This window comes from Lethenteron reissneri, chromosome 27 (assembly GCF_015708825.2).
Source record: "Lethenteron reissneri isolate LAM-NWPU_2019-01 chromosome 27, ASM1570882v1, whole genome shotgun sequence".
In the NCBI taxonomy this organism is placed as follows: Eukaryota; Metazoa; Chordata; class Hyperoartia; order Petromyzontiformes; family Petromyzontidae; genus Lethenteron; species Lethenteron reissneri.
Window position 1 is genome coordinate 7,563,306 of NC_083805.1, and position 14,447 is coordinate 7,577,752.

At 44.9% G+C, this 14,447-nt stretch overlaps 1 protein-coding gene across 1 annotated transcript in view; it reads right to left on the reverse strand.

The window, feature by feature from the left end:
- Positions 1-2,157: 2,157 nt before the first annotated feature.
- LOC133348476 (MLX-interacting protein-like) overlaps positions 2,158-14,447 on the reverse strand; it is a 56,211-nt gene continuing 43,921 nt past the window's right edge. Inside the window, 7 exon segments of the mRNA XM_061561306.1 lie at positions 2,158-4,137; positions 7,470-7,599; positions 7,942-8,065; positions 9,583-9,710; positions 11,201-11,317; positions 13,429-13,529; positions 14,039-14,198. Coding sequence (XP_061417290.1) covers positions 3,602-4,137; positions 7,470-7,599; positions 7,942-8,065; positions 9,583-9,710; positions 11,201-11,317; positions 13,429-13,529; positions 14,039-14,198 — 1,296 coding nt within the window. The 3' untranslated portion in view covers positions 2,158-3,601.

Consider the following 14,447-nt stretch of genomic DNA (forward strand, 5'->3'; position numbering starts at 1 on the left):
GCGTTTACATTTACCGTATATGTGAGAAGTATTTGTCTTGCAGTGACCTCATTTAGCCAAGAGAGCCTCACTGAGTCTCAAGACTTCTTTTCAAGAAGGTCCGGGCCAAGTGTTTTCACAGTAGTGTAATCCCAATTGAGTAATTCGCAGGTCACTTTTCAGAATTGGATGTTTGGCCAAACAATATGAGATACATTTTCGCGTTTTATTTCAGCTACGGTAGGAAACCGGAGATCCCGGAGGAAACCCACGCAGAACGGGGGGGGGGGGGGGGTGAGAAACATCCAAACTCCACCCGAGTTGGGAATCTACGTGCCAGACTAATCTCTGGGATTGGGTGCCCTGGTATATCCGTTTTCATAGATCCCTATCCCCCCCCACCAACCTATTACTTCCATGATGTCCAAAACTACTACATTCAGCCCATTTACAGCTCGTAATGTTATTTATTTATCCGTTGTTTGTGAAACGTATATATAAAAAAAACTATAAAAACCCATTTCTGGAAGGCATAATCCCACCCCTATAGTCGTTATTGCACAGTAATGGACATTGTCCTAAACTGGGACTGCCTGGCACGTGACGTTGCTGCAATTTGAAGGCCCAGCCAGCACCAGGTCAGTATTGCTTTTGCACGCTGTTAAATGTTTCTGAGTTTCAGAAGTACGATTTTCATTTTTCTTTTGTTTTTCTACCCTTTAAGGGTGTTCTTCCGTGCAGAACAAGGCATGTCCACTCATGTTACGTCCACGACACACTGTATATTCCTATAATTGTCTTACTCTATTCACCAAATGCAATGCATAAATGTTCTGGGTTTTACTCTCCAACACACCGGTGGGCAGTGCTGGTGACGGGTTTAACGACGCATTTGTATTTACGCGATCGAACTCAAAAACATCGATCGTTCACAGTCTTTGTTTGTTTTAACTTACATGGCAATGAACACTGAGTCACCCTTCCGAGCTACCACCCAGAGACAGTTGTCTTTGTCAATTTCCGACCTGTGTGACCAGTTGAAAAGCTGTCAGACAAAGTGAACAAGAGTGGTTACCTGTATATACACTATAAAATCTTTAAAAGCTTCCCCCGTGTGTGCATATCCCCCCCCCCCGCCGTTTAAAAATGCTGTCTGTAAAGCAAGACACAACAAAGTAAACAATTCATTCTCTACCAATTACAGTTCAAAAAGAAAACAGGGTCCACAGTAACCAAAACACTGCTGACGTTTCAGTCACATTGTTTGCGGCACGGGCATCATATTTTGTATGTTCCGATCATTATATCCCTTGTACACCTGCTCATTTAGTCGTTGGTAATATGCACACGTCTTGTGATGGGGAAGTAACACTAGTTTGTTTAACATGTGCTTTCAAGCATATACAGCTGCATTGGGCACATGTTTTTTTATGGCATAAGTGTATTCCATATGCTATCGGCGAGTAATATGTGGAACAAAAACTAAATGCTGTGGAGGATTACGGGTATATGCATATGTTGGTATAAATACTGCTGTTGTGTTGAACAGGGCCCCGTGATTGAGATGGAGTGCTCTTGCCAATAACATCCAAGAACCCAGCAGCATTTGTTTAATACGCCTAACTTTGCCCCGAGTTTCCTAGCTTAATCAAAGGCTGCTGGATAATGGCCTGGAAAGACAATAGGTGGAAGGACTAAAACCAATTTTTATTTACAATAAATGTGGGGACACAGAACGGAGTTCTGCTTTTATATATTTAAAAATATTTGGTCTCAAGTTGTGTTTGTGATAGTGCTTCATTTTGCAGACAGCCCTGTTGCAGAAATCACTTCTGTCTTCACTATGGGGACCTCATTTGCCAGTAAAAATATGATAATTGGTTCTTTACCCTTCTATCTGGCAACAAAACTGACACCTTTTTGCAAGGAGTCATGTTTGCATAGACCGCAATACCTGCAGTCATAAATACAAACAAAAGACATACTCTGATGGTGCATTGTCCTTGAGTTGTGCGCCTTTTGGCGTCATCTGGTCCAACCCATATGAGACTAGGCTCGAAGGAAAGCTGTCTCGGGTGTGGACCAATCAACTTCAGGGACAGTGCACATTATCAGAGTTATGTCTTTTGTTTGTATTTATGACTGCAGGTATTGCGGTCTATGCAAACATGACTCCTTGCAAAAAGGTGTCAGTTTTGTTGCCAGATAGAAGGGTAAAGAACCAATTATCACTTCTGTCTTGTTTGCCTGTGTCATTGCAGGTTACCGTCATTTTTGAAACCCATCTCTAAAGCCGAGTCCAGTCCCCCGAGTGAAATTGGCTATAATTCATCCCAGGTACACACGCTACGAAGCAGGTACGGGGGCCATAGATGATGTACTGCGATGTGAACTGCGTGAAAAACCACGAATCATTCAATCGACCTGCGCTGGACGCAGCGACTGTGTGCACACCCTTCGGGAACAGTGCACGCAACAGCTGTCAACTAAAAACGGCAGCGTTGTTATTTGTAAGAGTTTAGAAAAGGGCAGCTTTTGCTGTGTACACAAGAACGACAATCGCGTGTTATAAAGTAAGTGGTCACGTGGCCACGGGTCCACGCGCACCCATCCAAGATATTTGTGGCCGATGTTATAAGACTTTGTCAAAAGAACACACACAGGCTTGTGCCCCGTGCCATTAGTGGAATTACAACGCGACGTTTGGCAATATTCACGTGTGCATTCGCTTCGGTGAAACGCGGTGGGTGGAAGCATCTACGTGATAGCATTTGAACGACAAGGGCCAGTGTCATTTACGGATAGGTTTTTTGCTGCCATGTACTGTATTATGCATTCTATTATTTCATTATTTAAGTATTTCATAACGTTTAAGACTATTGAGAGGGAACGTTGTAAACTGTCGTCCTTGCAATACACTGTAAGCGCGGTCAGTCACGTACGAATCTTGCCCATGGCTTAACATCATTGGCGCTTGATATCTGAAGCAGTCCTGAGCACCACTCACATTCACCGGTCAGTGTGGTGAAATAGGGTCATATTAACTCTCACAACTCACACAGGCAGTAGAATAAACCCATTGTTACTGGGGTTTAGGTGTTGCCCAATGCTGATATGGGCCTTTGTGATGTATGTTTGCAAATCAAAAGAGCAATAAATACCTTAAAAGCCCTACCAATTAAGGCAATAGGCTGCCAATAGGTCAACCATTTTACCACATATGCAAAGGAACACTTGTGCATACAAATACATATATTCATGGATACATGTATATTCATGGACACATAATATATATTTAAGATTGCAGTAAAATGGTTTAAAATCGGCAGCCTATTGATTACATTGGTAGGGTTGGCATGTGCGTGAATATTGAAATCCTCATTGGTGTACCAGCCCAGTGACAGCAAATACTTTGCACTGGTAACAATGTCAGCAGTGTCTATTCCGGATGGGGGTAACATATACGGCAATAGTTACATTACAGTTTGAATTAAAAGTATTCATAACAGTGATCTGGCCAGCTTGATTTAACGCATCATACATACAAAACGACTATGTATTTAAATTAAACAAAAGAACATGTTTACAAAAAAATTACAGGGGACAATGTCACAGTACTTGGTCAGCTCGCCTGGCCGGTAGGGGCATGGGCGGCTGGGGCATGACCAGCCGGAGCATGGCCGGGGTAAACGTGGTCGGCGGGTGTTAGGCCACGGTGAGTTTGGATGGAATGGTCATGACTGACAGGAACATGGCCAGTGTGAGCATGGCTCATGGGTGCAGGAGTTGGGTTGGCGTGGCTGGTGTGAGTCTGGCCTTGATGACCACTGCGGGCAAGATTAGAGTGGGCGTGGGTCACGGAAGCAGGGGTTTGGTTGGCGTGGCAGGTGCGAGTCCGGAGTTGATGGCCGCTATGGCCATGGCCAGAGTGGGAGGCAGGAGTTGGATTGGCATGACCAGCATGATTCTGGTCTTGGTGGCCACTGTAGGAAAGATTAGAGTGAGCATGGCTCATGGACGCAGGGGTTGGGTTGGCATGGCCTGCGTGGGTCTGGCCTTGTTGGGGCTTCGCGGCCTGTGCCACTTGCTCGGGAACAAGAGACGGGTCCGACAAGATGGAGGTGCTTGTGCTGAGATGGCGCAGAGCAGTGAGCACGACTGAAAAAAAAAGGCAAAACCAAGACAGTGGCGTAATTAGGAAATCGCATTTGTGTATGTTTTGCAACTTCTCTAATATGTTTCGTACTCGAGCTAAAGATTTCCTTTTGGTCACGTGGAATAAATTTTATAGCGGACCTTTATACATACATGCACAAGTCAATATTCTTTGAGCAGATAAAACAGCAGGTAAACAATAATCAGGCCTAGCGTGCACTAATAAACAGGCAGATTCGAGCTCAAGAATAATACTCTTTGTAAAGTAATGTCATTCAAGGTTGCAGTAAAAATATGGCCGAGGTGGCAAGGTGGTTATCGTTACTATGCCACGAACCAGGCGATCTGAATTATTTTCCTAGCTGTGACTATCATCAGTGGCGAATTATATCTGAACCGGTCCCAGTCTCTAACTCCTCTTCACACCCACACTTAGCTTCTGGAGCATGACCTTGTTTAAAGGAGGTCGTACAGAAGGGGAAACGACAGCGTGAAACCTCAAACAATTGCGAAATGCTAATGGTATGATTTGCATTTGGCTATCATACAATCTGCTCAGACTTCTTACCGTTTTTTTCGAATTGGCAGACGTTGAAGAGAAACTGACACTTGTATTTTTATATATACTGTATATAGTACCAGTTTTTTTGATTAAAATAGAATATCTTTTATATAATTATGACAATTGTTTTTTCATATTCAGATATAACATAAACATATAATCACCTTGACTACTGTATAATCATTCAGAAGGGGGGGGGGGGTGGGGGGCTCCAATCATTGCGCTCCCTTCGCAGCACTAAGGGGCTGACCAACGCTAATCCCTATGGTGAAATATGGTCAAACAAACCTCATGATTTGCATTGATTGAAGAGGCAGTGGATGGACAAAGAGCTACACATAAATATTACAATTAATCATACAAACTATGATTAATTCACCATACTCTAAATTATACCACATTGAGCTTTGATTTAAATCAGGATAGAAATTATGCTATTACTGTAATTGAAAAAGTTCATTACATTTGTCAATAATGCTGCCGTAAAAGGAAACGTGGATAATCGGTGATATTTTTAACAATGGTCCTTCATAGCACATCGAATATCACACAAACATTAATTTAAAGCGTTTTTGCAATTTTTACTTTTAAAGTACAACATGTTTCAATTGGCCTAATTTTAAGCTGACTTAAAATGAATGTCTGCCCCAAAACAACTGCACAAATAGTCAATTATAAACAAAAATATGTTGAATTCACATGAGGCCGATGGCGTAGAATCGAGCATGCAAAACAACTTACTGCCCGACAGCTACAGCCACGAGTGGCTTTTTCAGCCGTGGGATTCAATTTCAGTTATGTTTTATTTTTCAAAAGACATTATTAAGCCATACAAACTAATCAGGTTCCATCGGCTGCAGAGTAGCATGTTACTCAAATTCAATGCATCACAGCACACCCTGCTGCAATTAAGTTGTCAGGTGAAGTTTCTGCATTGTATGAACATATCAAGACCGCATAGGCTGAATTCCAAGGGGGTGAACATTTACGGATTTTTTTTAAAGGTTAATCACAGTTTGGCCCTGTAAAAGTGAACATTTGTGAAGTTGCTAAGGCAGTAAATTTGATCTGTTGTGTTTACTTATATCATGCCAGGGTTTCCAAAACTCCAGAGTGTACCTACAGTACCGTGGTTGCCTTCCCACGTTTACCAGTCTTGTCCATTCAAATACAAACTAAGTCGTTACACACTGCACGTGCCTGATGATTGGTAAACACGCCCCACAAAATGTAGTGATCTTGCATGTTGTATGTCAAACATTATTTATTAATCATCAGCCACACGTGGTGTATAATAACTTCATATATATTTCAAGAGAGTAGAAAGGTAAACACGGAAAGGTGAAAAACATATCTAAAATATTATATTGTTAAACAAAATATATGCAAAAAAAATCATTGAAAAATTATAGGTCTAAAAATATTCAAATAGGAGTCCCAAGTATTTGAGTTTGTTTAGTAGGTCGGTAACAATTCACAATACTTGGAAATCTATGACTTGTCACAATTCAGGATTGTGATTCAGTTCAATAATTGATTTCCCCCCCATAACATGCAAAGCTATAACATACAAATAAATTTCGATTAAAAGCTTTCGTGACTGCAGGGATTCATATTCTTGGTTCTTTCGGTAAAGTCACGTAGAAGGGAAATAAAAAAACAATCAAAATAAAATTTTCACGACGTTTTGGCCACAATGCAAGCAGCCGTCCGCAGGTGTTTCTTCACCTTAATATTTCCCTTCTACGTGACTTTACCGAAAGAACCAAGAATAACATACAAATAATAATGATATAACATACTCTTAGTTCTTTCGGTAAAGTCACGTAGGTAAAAAATGAAATAAAAATTTATAAAAATAAAACAATAAAAAATAAAAAATCACGACGTTTCGGAGGCAACACAAGTCTCCGTCATCAGGAGGGACCATCACAGCCAGATTTGCTGCATCAAGTGGATATTGTTTTATTTTTAAAATTTTAATTTCATTTTTTACCTACGTGACTTTACCGAAAGAACTAAGAGTATGAATCCTTGCAGTCACGAAAGCTTCAAATCTAGAATGATATAACATAATCTAACATTCAAATCATATACATCCCCTTGTCGATCCACTGCTGTATGAAGGCCTCCCCGTGCCTTCATACAGACTGGAAAAGCCGAGGCGGACGTTGTTGCCTCCTCAATCTGGAGCAAACGAACCGCTACTGATGGCTCCTTGCCCACTGTGCAAGGGGAAACCGGAGCCACCCCCAGGATGACCTTAATGTATTGTGAGGATATATCTGGGTCGTTGACGGATCACAACTCGTCACGATGATTGGCTCTACCGGTCCTGGTCCATAGCCAATGGGGGGGGAAGCCTAAGGGCGTGGCCCTAACGTAATGGCTTTAGCCACAACCAATGGGGAGACGAGTCAGGGGCGTGGTCCCGGGTGCCTACGGTGGAGTCTGGAACATTCCATAGAGGCTAACCAGGATTGGTGGAAACGTACCACGTGACCCGGGTATTAAATAAAGGTGGAGGCGAATAACACGTGGTCACAACTGGAACGAACGAAGGAAAGAGGCCACGCGAGAGCGGGGGTCCAGGCTGCCACGTGGCTGCGCGCATCTCTCTCTTTCTATCCCTCTCACGCTGTCTGTCAGCAGAGTGAAGGAGTGTTGTAAAGAAAGACAAATAAAAGACCGGATTTCAGAAGTCGCTTTAACGACCTTTATTACATTAATGGGGCCCTGAGTGAGCTCCGAGTGGGTCGCTGATTGGGCTTACTGGGCCGCAGGCTGGGCAGAGCGCAGTGCTGGTCAAGCCAGCACATGACGGTCCGGCACAACTCCTCCATGCTGGCCGTAGACACCATCCCATTGTAGGACTCGAAAAGAGGACGCATGAGAATGCTGAACTGCACGCACGCAACACAACTGTCAAGGAAGCACACACAATCTTCCAAAATCCTCCCCGTGCTACTGCCATCTCTCGCGATACGATGGTGTACCGTGATTTTCGAATTATAAGACGCGTGCTTTCTTTCAGTACTTTAAAGCAAAAGTTAATATGTGCGTCTTACGATATGCGTGATCAGATTCGTATAACTTTATCGAGACCAGGCACCAGTTTGAAGTGCATATGTTTGTTTACAGAGCAATTTTATCATTTATAATCTGGAGATTATGATGACGATCCAGGAAGTCCAATTTTAAAATTCTGAAAGGACGGCATTGTATTGATGGGTTTCCAAGGATACGATCCAGAACTTCCAGTTGCACTGCGTGCGTGCGCGGACGTAGGAGTCGAACATCTGGCGCATCTGGTTGAAGCGCTGCTTCGTGATGGGCACCCCAGTGGCCGGCAGTTGCTGCTGGCAGACACTGCGTGGGGCACGTAGCGTCGCACCACGGCACACGACCACAACAACAACAACACAGAGCACGAATTACATGGATAGCGCCGATTCACAAACAACTAAAAAGCTACTTTCATTAACGACATAAGCTGGGGGAAGTGCCTCACATTGGGCAACCACGCTTTGGTTATTTCGTAAACGTTTACCCTTTCTCAAGACGGGCGGACAATTTATTTTCATGTGTCTTGAACTGCTTTCGCAACGTATGTAGCCAACCGTGCTAATCGGAGTTGAGGAGGATGACATTCTATGCCAATTCGAAGTAAACCACGTTGTGAGTATGACAATGATGAATCATGTATTTTCAAGTAACCGAAATGTACACTCACAATTGTGGAAGTGCCCTAAATGAAACTTAGTTCAGTATTTATCGAGGACGTGGTATAACTGAGAAGTAGCCAACAATTTGGAGAGAGTTACTGAAGAGCAAATGTGTACAATGTGGATTCCCAATCTATAGTCCTCTTGCCCAATCACGCTAACGTTTCTCAGTTAAAAAAATACCTCCCTTAAAATGTAGATAAAGTCGTTACATAAAGCAGCAGCAGCAGCAGCGCATGCCTGACAATTGTTAATCTCTTCCAAAGTGACACAGAGGGAGTGCTGAATGAAATTGCGAAACAGATCTGGCGTGTGCGTGAATGAGGGTTCTTGCCTCCCACGTGCTCGCAGATTCATATTAATTGTAGCTCAATATGTCAGGTGGAAGTGTGTTTAGTAATCATCAGGCACGTGTAGCATGTAATGACACTTTGTATCGATTGGAGGTACAATACAAAGTGTCAATTTGGAGAAAAAACAAAGGAATGCCATTTGGGAAACCGTGGTCAACAGACGAACACAATGTTGACTCTCATCTGGTTTCTTTCTTTCTTTCTTCTTTCATAGACGACGCGGTCAAGTTCCACCTGTTCCTGTTTTGCACTCAGCTTCGAGACTAACACATTAGGAATTCTATTACACGAGCCACTTCTAGCCTGATGCATTGACGCTATCATTGGCAGGCAAACATGCTAAGTTTCAATGAAGCCCAGCATGACATTGATGCAACTCGGTGAACCTTATCGTCATACATTTCCCCCACTCCAGATACATATCCACAGGTGCTGTTGAAACGTAAGTTTGAGAAAGCATAGAGCGGAGAGAATTGACATGCGCGTGCTAAAATATATGGTGAAGATGGCCTTATACATACAAATACAATTATTACAGCCCTTTATTAATTCACCACTGGATAAAGGCCTCCCCACACACCGTTTTACTCATTCAGATTGTTTGACCATATTCAACACTGTCCTGGTCAGAGCAGATTGGTGAAGATACTACTCATAACTCGGTTAGCCACGGCAAGGAATCAAACTCATGTTGCTGAGCTAATCGCACAATGCGCTAACCACTCTGCCACTGCCACTGCTGCTGCTGCCTAATGTATTGCCGTATGTACTGAACATATATTTGTAAAATAATGATTAAAGCAGTCACTTGATTTCAGCGTTGAGTTCTTCAATCTCATCGCGCAGCTTCTGTGCCTCGTCCAACATCTGCTGCCGTTCCTGCTGCAGCTTGGTGATGTACTCCACTGTCTTCTGCAGCGTTGCGGCTTTGCTGACCTGAGCCACACGCACAATGTCATTGCCGCCAGAAGGATAACGATAGCGCTTTGTATATAAAAGGTGCTTAAATGCCTCGGAAACTCAACGCTCTCTACATCACATCTCATGTCAACCATTCCGATGTCCTGCTGCAGTTTAGCCAAGATGAACCCCCCCCCCCATCCCCAGTGGCAGCTGTCCCTGTGCAGCACAAAGTGGATGAAAAACTGGCCTGAAAAATGGGCATTCATCTGCCAGTAGCGGGCAATGTTGCGATGTGGTTTTTCAATTCAATAATTTGCAGGTAATTTACCAAATTTGGCCAAATTGGACCATGACGCTGACAAACATGGCCTCCCCTTTTTTGGTTTTCAACAGCATCATGGACTCCTTCATGGCCCACTGATTGTGAAGCAGACTGCACATATTTATAATGAATTCAGCCACAGCACTAACCAGGGTGGTCGCTGGGCTTGAGCTGCGAACCTTTTGCAACAAGGGACAAGCGTCGCCATTGTCACCATCGCTATTTTTGGTGTTCCCAGATCAGGTGACTTGGCAAATGGCAGATTTATATAATTGCTTAATTGGTCGTGAGATTCACGTGCAGCAGCACTTCCAGTTTACTTTAAACTCTATGGGGCCACAGGCCGTGTCAAATGGACGCAGAAGTTACTGGAGGAGGCTCTGGTCATCTACCAGAGGTCGCAACCGGGTACCCGATACCCGGCTACCCGTACCCGGTTGCGACCCTGGTGCGGTCGAGTACGGGTACGGGTAGGCCGTGAGTCACTGGTGAGTAACCGTTTGTCACTCATTTCCCAACGTCTTGTCTCTTCTCACAATTCAAGTTCCTAGAATCAACCCACCCGCGCCTGCAACATGGCTTCATCCCAGAGGTCGCAATCGGGTACCCGTACCTGTACCCTACCCGATACCTGGCCGGGTACGGGTAGCCGGGTATCGGGTAGGGTACGGGTACCCGTTTGCGACCCTGGTGCGGCCGGGTACGGGTACGGGTAAGGAATCAAAACCCGTTTGCGACCTCTGTCATCTACATGAGCTGACATCCCAGTAATTTAGTAAGCAGTGCTTGCTCTCACTTAATTGCTCTGAAAATACCTTAACTAAACCACGTGTGTCTTTGTGGTCAGCCTGGAATACTGGCAATATCCAATTTTTGCAAGGCTAATCTTAATTTGAAAACCGTCCTCTGTCCAAGTCGTAGCATATTGTTGCAGGATATTTTTTGTCCGTAAATAGTAATTGCGATGTGATTGTAACCAGCGTGAGCATGTCACTGTGTGTGTGCGTGGTTGCTGGCCACCCAACCCCTCGTGTGCCATGCTGGCCTTCATAGGTGCTCGCTAACAGCACTTGCCCCTACAGTCTGTTACAGGCTAGAGGGAGGGGGGGGCGGGTCTTTGTGTGTGTGTGTGTGATGGCTATCTGGTTGTGACACATTTACAAAGGTTTTAAACTCTTCAGAGGATCGACGTTTTTCTCACCTTGCTGTTTGGCTGCAGATTGAGAGGCGACACCAGGTTATACAATGTGTCGAAGCCAATCTTAATGTTAAAACGTCGCTTCTGCTCAGCGGAGATGTGCGTCACACGCCGGCTGTCCTGGAAATACACAGGCCATGCGAATGTTTACGTATTGTGTATTCGGTCATTGTCGTGTGGTGTGCTTTCGCGGCTGACACGGAAAGGATGCTGCTTAAATGACACCCCTCTATAAAAAGGGAGCAATATTCATAATTTTTTTCAACGAGCAAAAGCACACTCTATTAAAGTTGAAGGGGAAAGGAGGAATTGTCGCAATAATTTCCGACACAAATGTTTTGTTCGGCCGTCGATTGCAACGGTAACAATAAAACGGATGTGGCCGTACTTGGTAACAAGGGGGCACAGCTGTCGAAGAAGCTGCGGCATCGGTCAATCAATTCCTCGCATGCATTAATTTACCTCGCGCCGTGAACGGACGCATTCAAAAATGTTGAACGCCAAGTAAATAACGAGAAACAAAAATATATAGGATTAGAAAACAAAACTCAGATAAATTTTGTCTGGAATTTAAATCCCCCCCCTACCTACCACCAAAAAAAATCGCGTCAACTTTTTCAGAGACAGTTTTATCACAAAACAAATGTAAGGTACACCCACTGGCCTCAAAGCGTGCCCACTACGACCTCTGGTGGCGCAGTGGCCATCTGCGGAACGAGCAAAGTCAAAGCTTGCGTCAACGCAGCCCACGAACCAAGAGGGTGTTGATCGGCGCCCAAGTTGGGTGGCAAATGCTACTGGTATCAACCGTGACCAGAGGTCGCAACCGGATACCCGATACCCTTACCCTACCCGATACCCAGCTACCCATACCCGGCTGGGTACGGGTACGGGTACCCGTTTGCGACATTGGTGCGGCCGGGTACGGGTAGGCCGTGAGTCACTGGTGAGTAACTGTTTGTCACTCATTTCCCAACGTCTTGTCTCTTCTCACAATTCAAGTTCCTAGAATCAACTCACCCGCGCCTGCAACATGGCTTCATCCCAGAGGTCGCAATCGGGTACCCGATACCCGTACCCTACCCGTACCCGGCCGGGTACGGGTAGGGTACGGGTACGGCCGGGTACGGATAGGGTACGGGTACGGCCGGGTACGGGTAAGGAATCAAAACCCGTTTGCGACCTCTGACCGTGACCAGCATCCACCGCGGGCAGTAATATTTGCATACCCACCGCCCGTTTTGTAGATGCACTATTAATTTGCGCGCTCCGTAGATGCATCTCATCACTTTCGTTTTTATTCAAAGACGATATTCTCGCGTCTAAACATGCCATGGCACCTTTCTCCAATAACGTTGTCTTCAAAAGCAGCTACCACAGTGATCTTGCTATCGTATATATTTGTGATCTAGAGATACAGTTAATTAACAAAATCATTGGTACCATTTACCATCCTGGGTGGTGCTTGCAAGCCTTAATGAGCCAATGTTTCAATGATCCGTCGGGGTTAGTGCCACCTCAACTGTGCGATCGCCAAGGCTGTATTCAAGCCAGATTTTCAGCACTTCCACCTTTAAAAAAAGTACTGCTTCTAATGGTTGAAACACAATACTGTGGCATTATTGTAGTTCCTTTCAGTAATTTGGCAACTCAAACCATAGCAACACGATGTGTATTACTACAAGTTACGTATCGAAATAAAAACACTCTTGTTCAATTGAAATTCGCTTTACGATACATATATATGACATTTTAAAAACACTCTTCTCTTGTTCGTCCATCAAAGTTGATGATGACCATGGCACGTTTGTCATTTTGTTGGGTTTTGATGAGTGCGCAGATGGCTGAAGAGGCCAATCCGAGCCCGGAATTCCCTGTGGCACACTGGACAGGTCAGGGAGGATGTAGAGCTCTGAGGTGCAGCCACACGTCCTTCCTTGGTAGATTTGCGCTGCTGCCTCTTCAAGATGGCACAGGAGCGTCTCCTACTCTCACTGCACCGTCCTGTACTTTTCTTCTCCAGGCAGGTCAGTCCTGTGCTAAAAACACTACAACTGAAATAACCAAGGTGAATAGCAATGGAGTGTTTGGCATTGGGCATGGGCGGTGGTGATGGTGGTGGTAGTGGCGGTGGCAAAACAGTAAAGCGGAGGTTTTGAAGGGACAAAGAGGGGGTCCACAAACTTGAGGGCCCCCCTCAAACTTGAGCGCGGCTCTGGTGTGTGGCTTGCCTTGAAGACGACAATGCCGGAGGAGTCGAGGGGCGACTGTGGACGGGACCTGCTCTCCGGCGTCCCGGGCGATGCCCGTCCCGAGCTGTGGTGATGTTTCCCTACAGATGCAGACGTAACGCGAGCCATGCAAGGTGGCAGTCGGGACGTTTTATTACGTCCACTCGATGTCCTCATTCAACGATGGTGAGAAGTGGTCGTTTGGCTCGGTGTATGTACATGTGTGATCCCAAAGAAACCCAAGGGGCTGCAGTCTGATATAACGTATGCTTTTGTTGCGTTTGCTTTCTGGCACAAAGGTGTACAAAAATAACTATCAGTGATAATAAATTCTACCAAAACAATACATTGGGCTTACTTTCTGTATCTCGGAGTAAAAAATAAAAAAAAATTCAGTGTATCGGGATATTGCTCTTCGAGAAAATTGTATTGCATGAATATTTAAATTCTTTCTCACCGTACGTAGCCGACCATGATAATCAGAGGTGCGGGGGAAGGACAACAAACGGTGGGGGGGGGCGGCGGGGTGGGGAGGGGAGGAGGATTTGGCTAAACCGCAAAACAATTAAGAAGAAAATATGGAATAAAACGTATAAAAACAAACACCCACTTGTTGGTGAGATGGAGGATGAGTGGGAGTTAGCGGTGCCTCGTTCTGCCTTTGGGATGAGCTGGGCGGGAGACGTGAGTGGTTGCAGTAGCGTGGGCTGGGAGCCATGTCCTCCCACCTTCACAGAATTCTGTAGCGGCTCCAGCAGTGATCCAGAGCCCTGGAAATGATGCATGACCGCCCTCATTAGATCTGAGATTCAGACCCGGCCTGTCGCACCCAGTCAAATTGCAATCACGGGGATAGCTGTAGGGGCCAGACTAAATACGAATGGGAGTGCAACTTGTTTGTGGAACAGTAAACAATGCACGGGTGTGGACCAATCATCTTCAAGGACAGTGCATATATTATCAGAGTTATGTTTTTTGTTTGCATTATGGCTGCAGGTATTGTGGTCTATGCAAACATG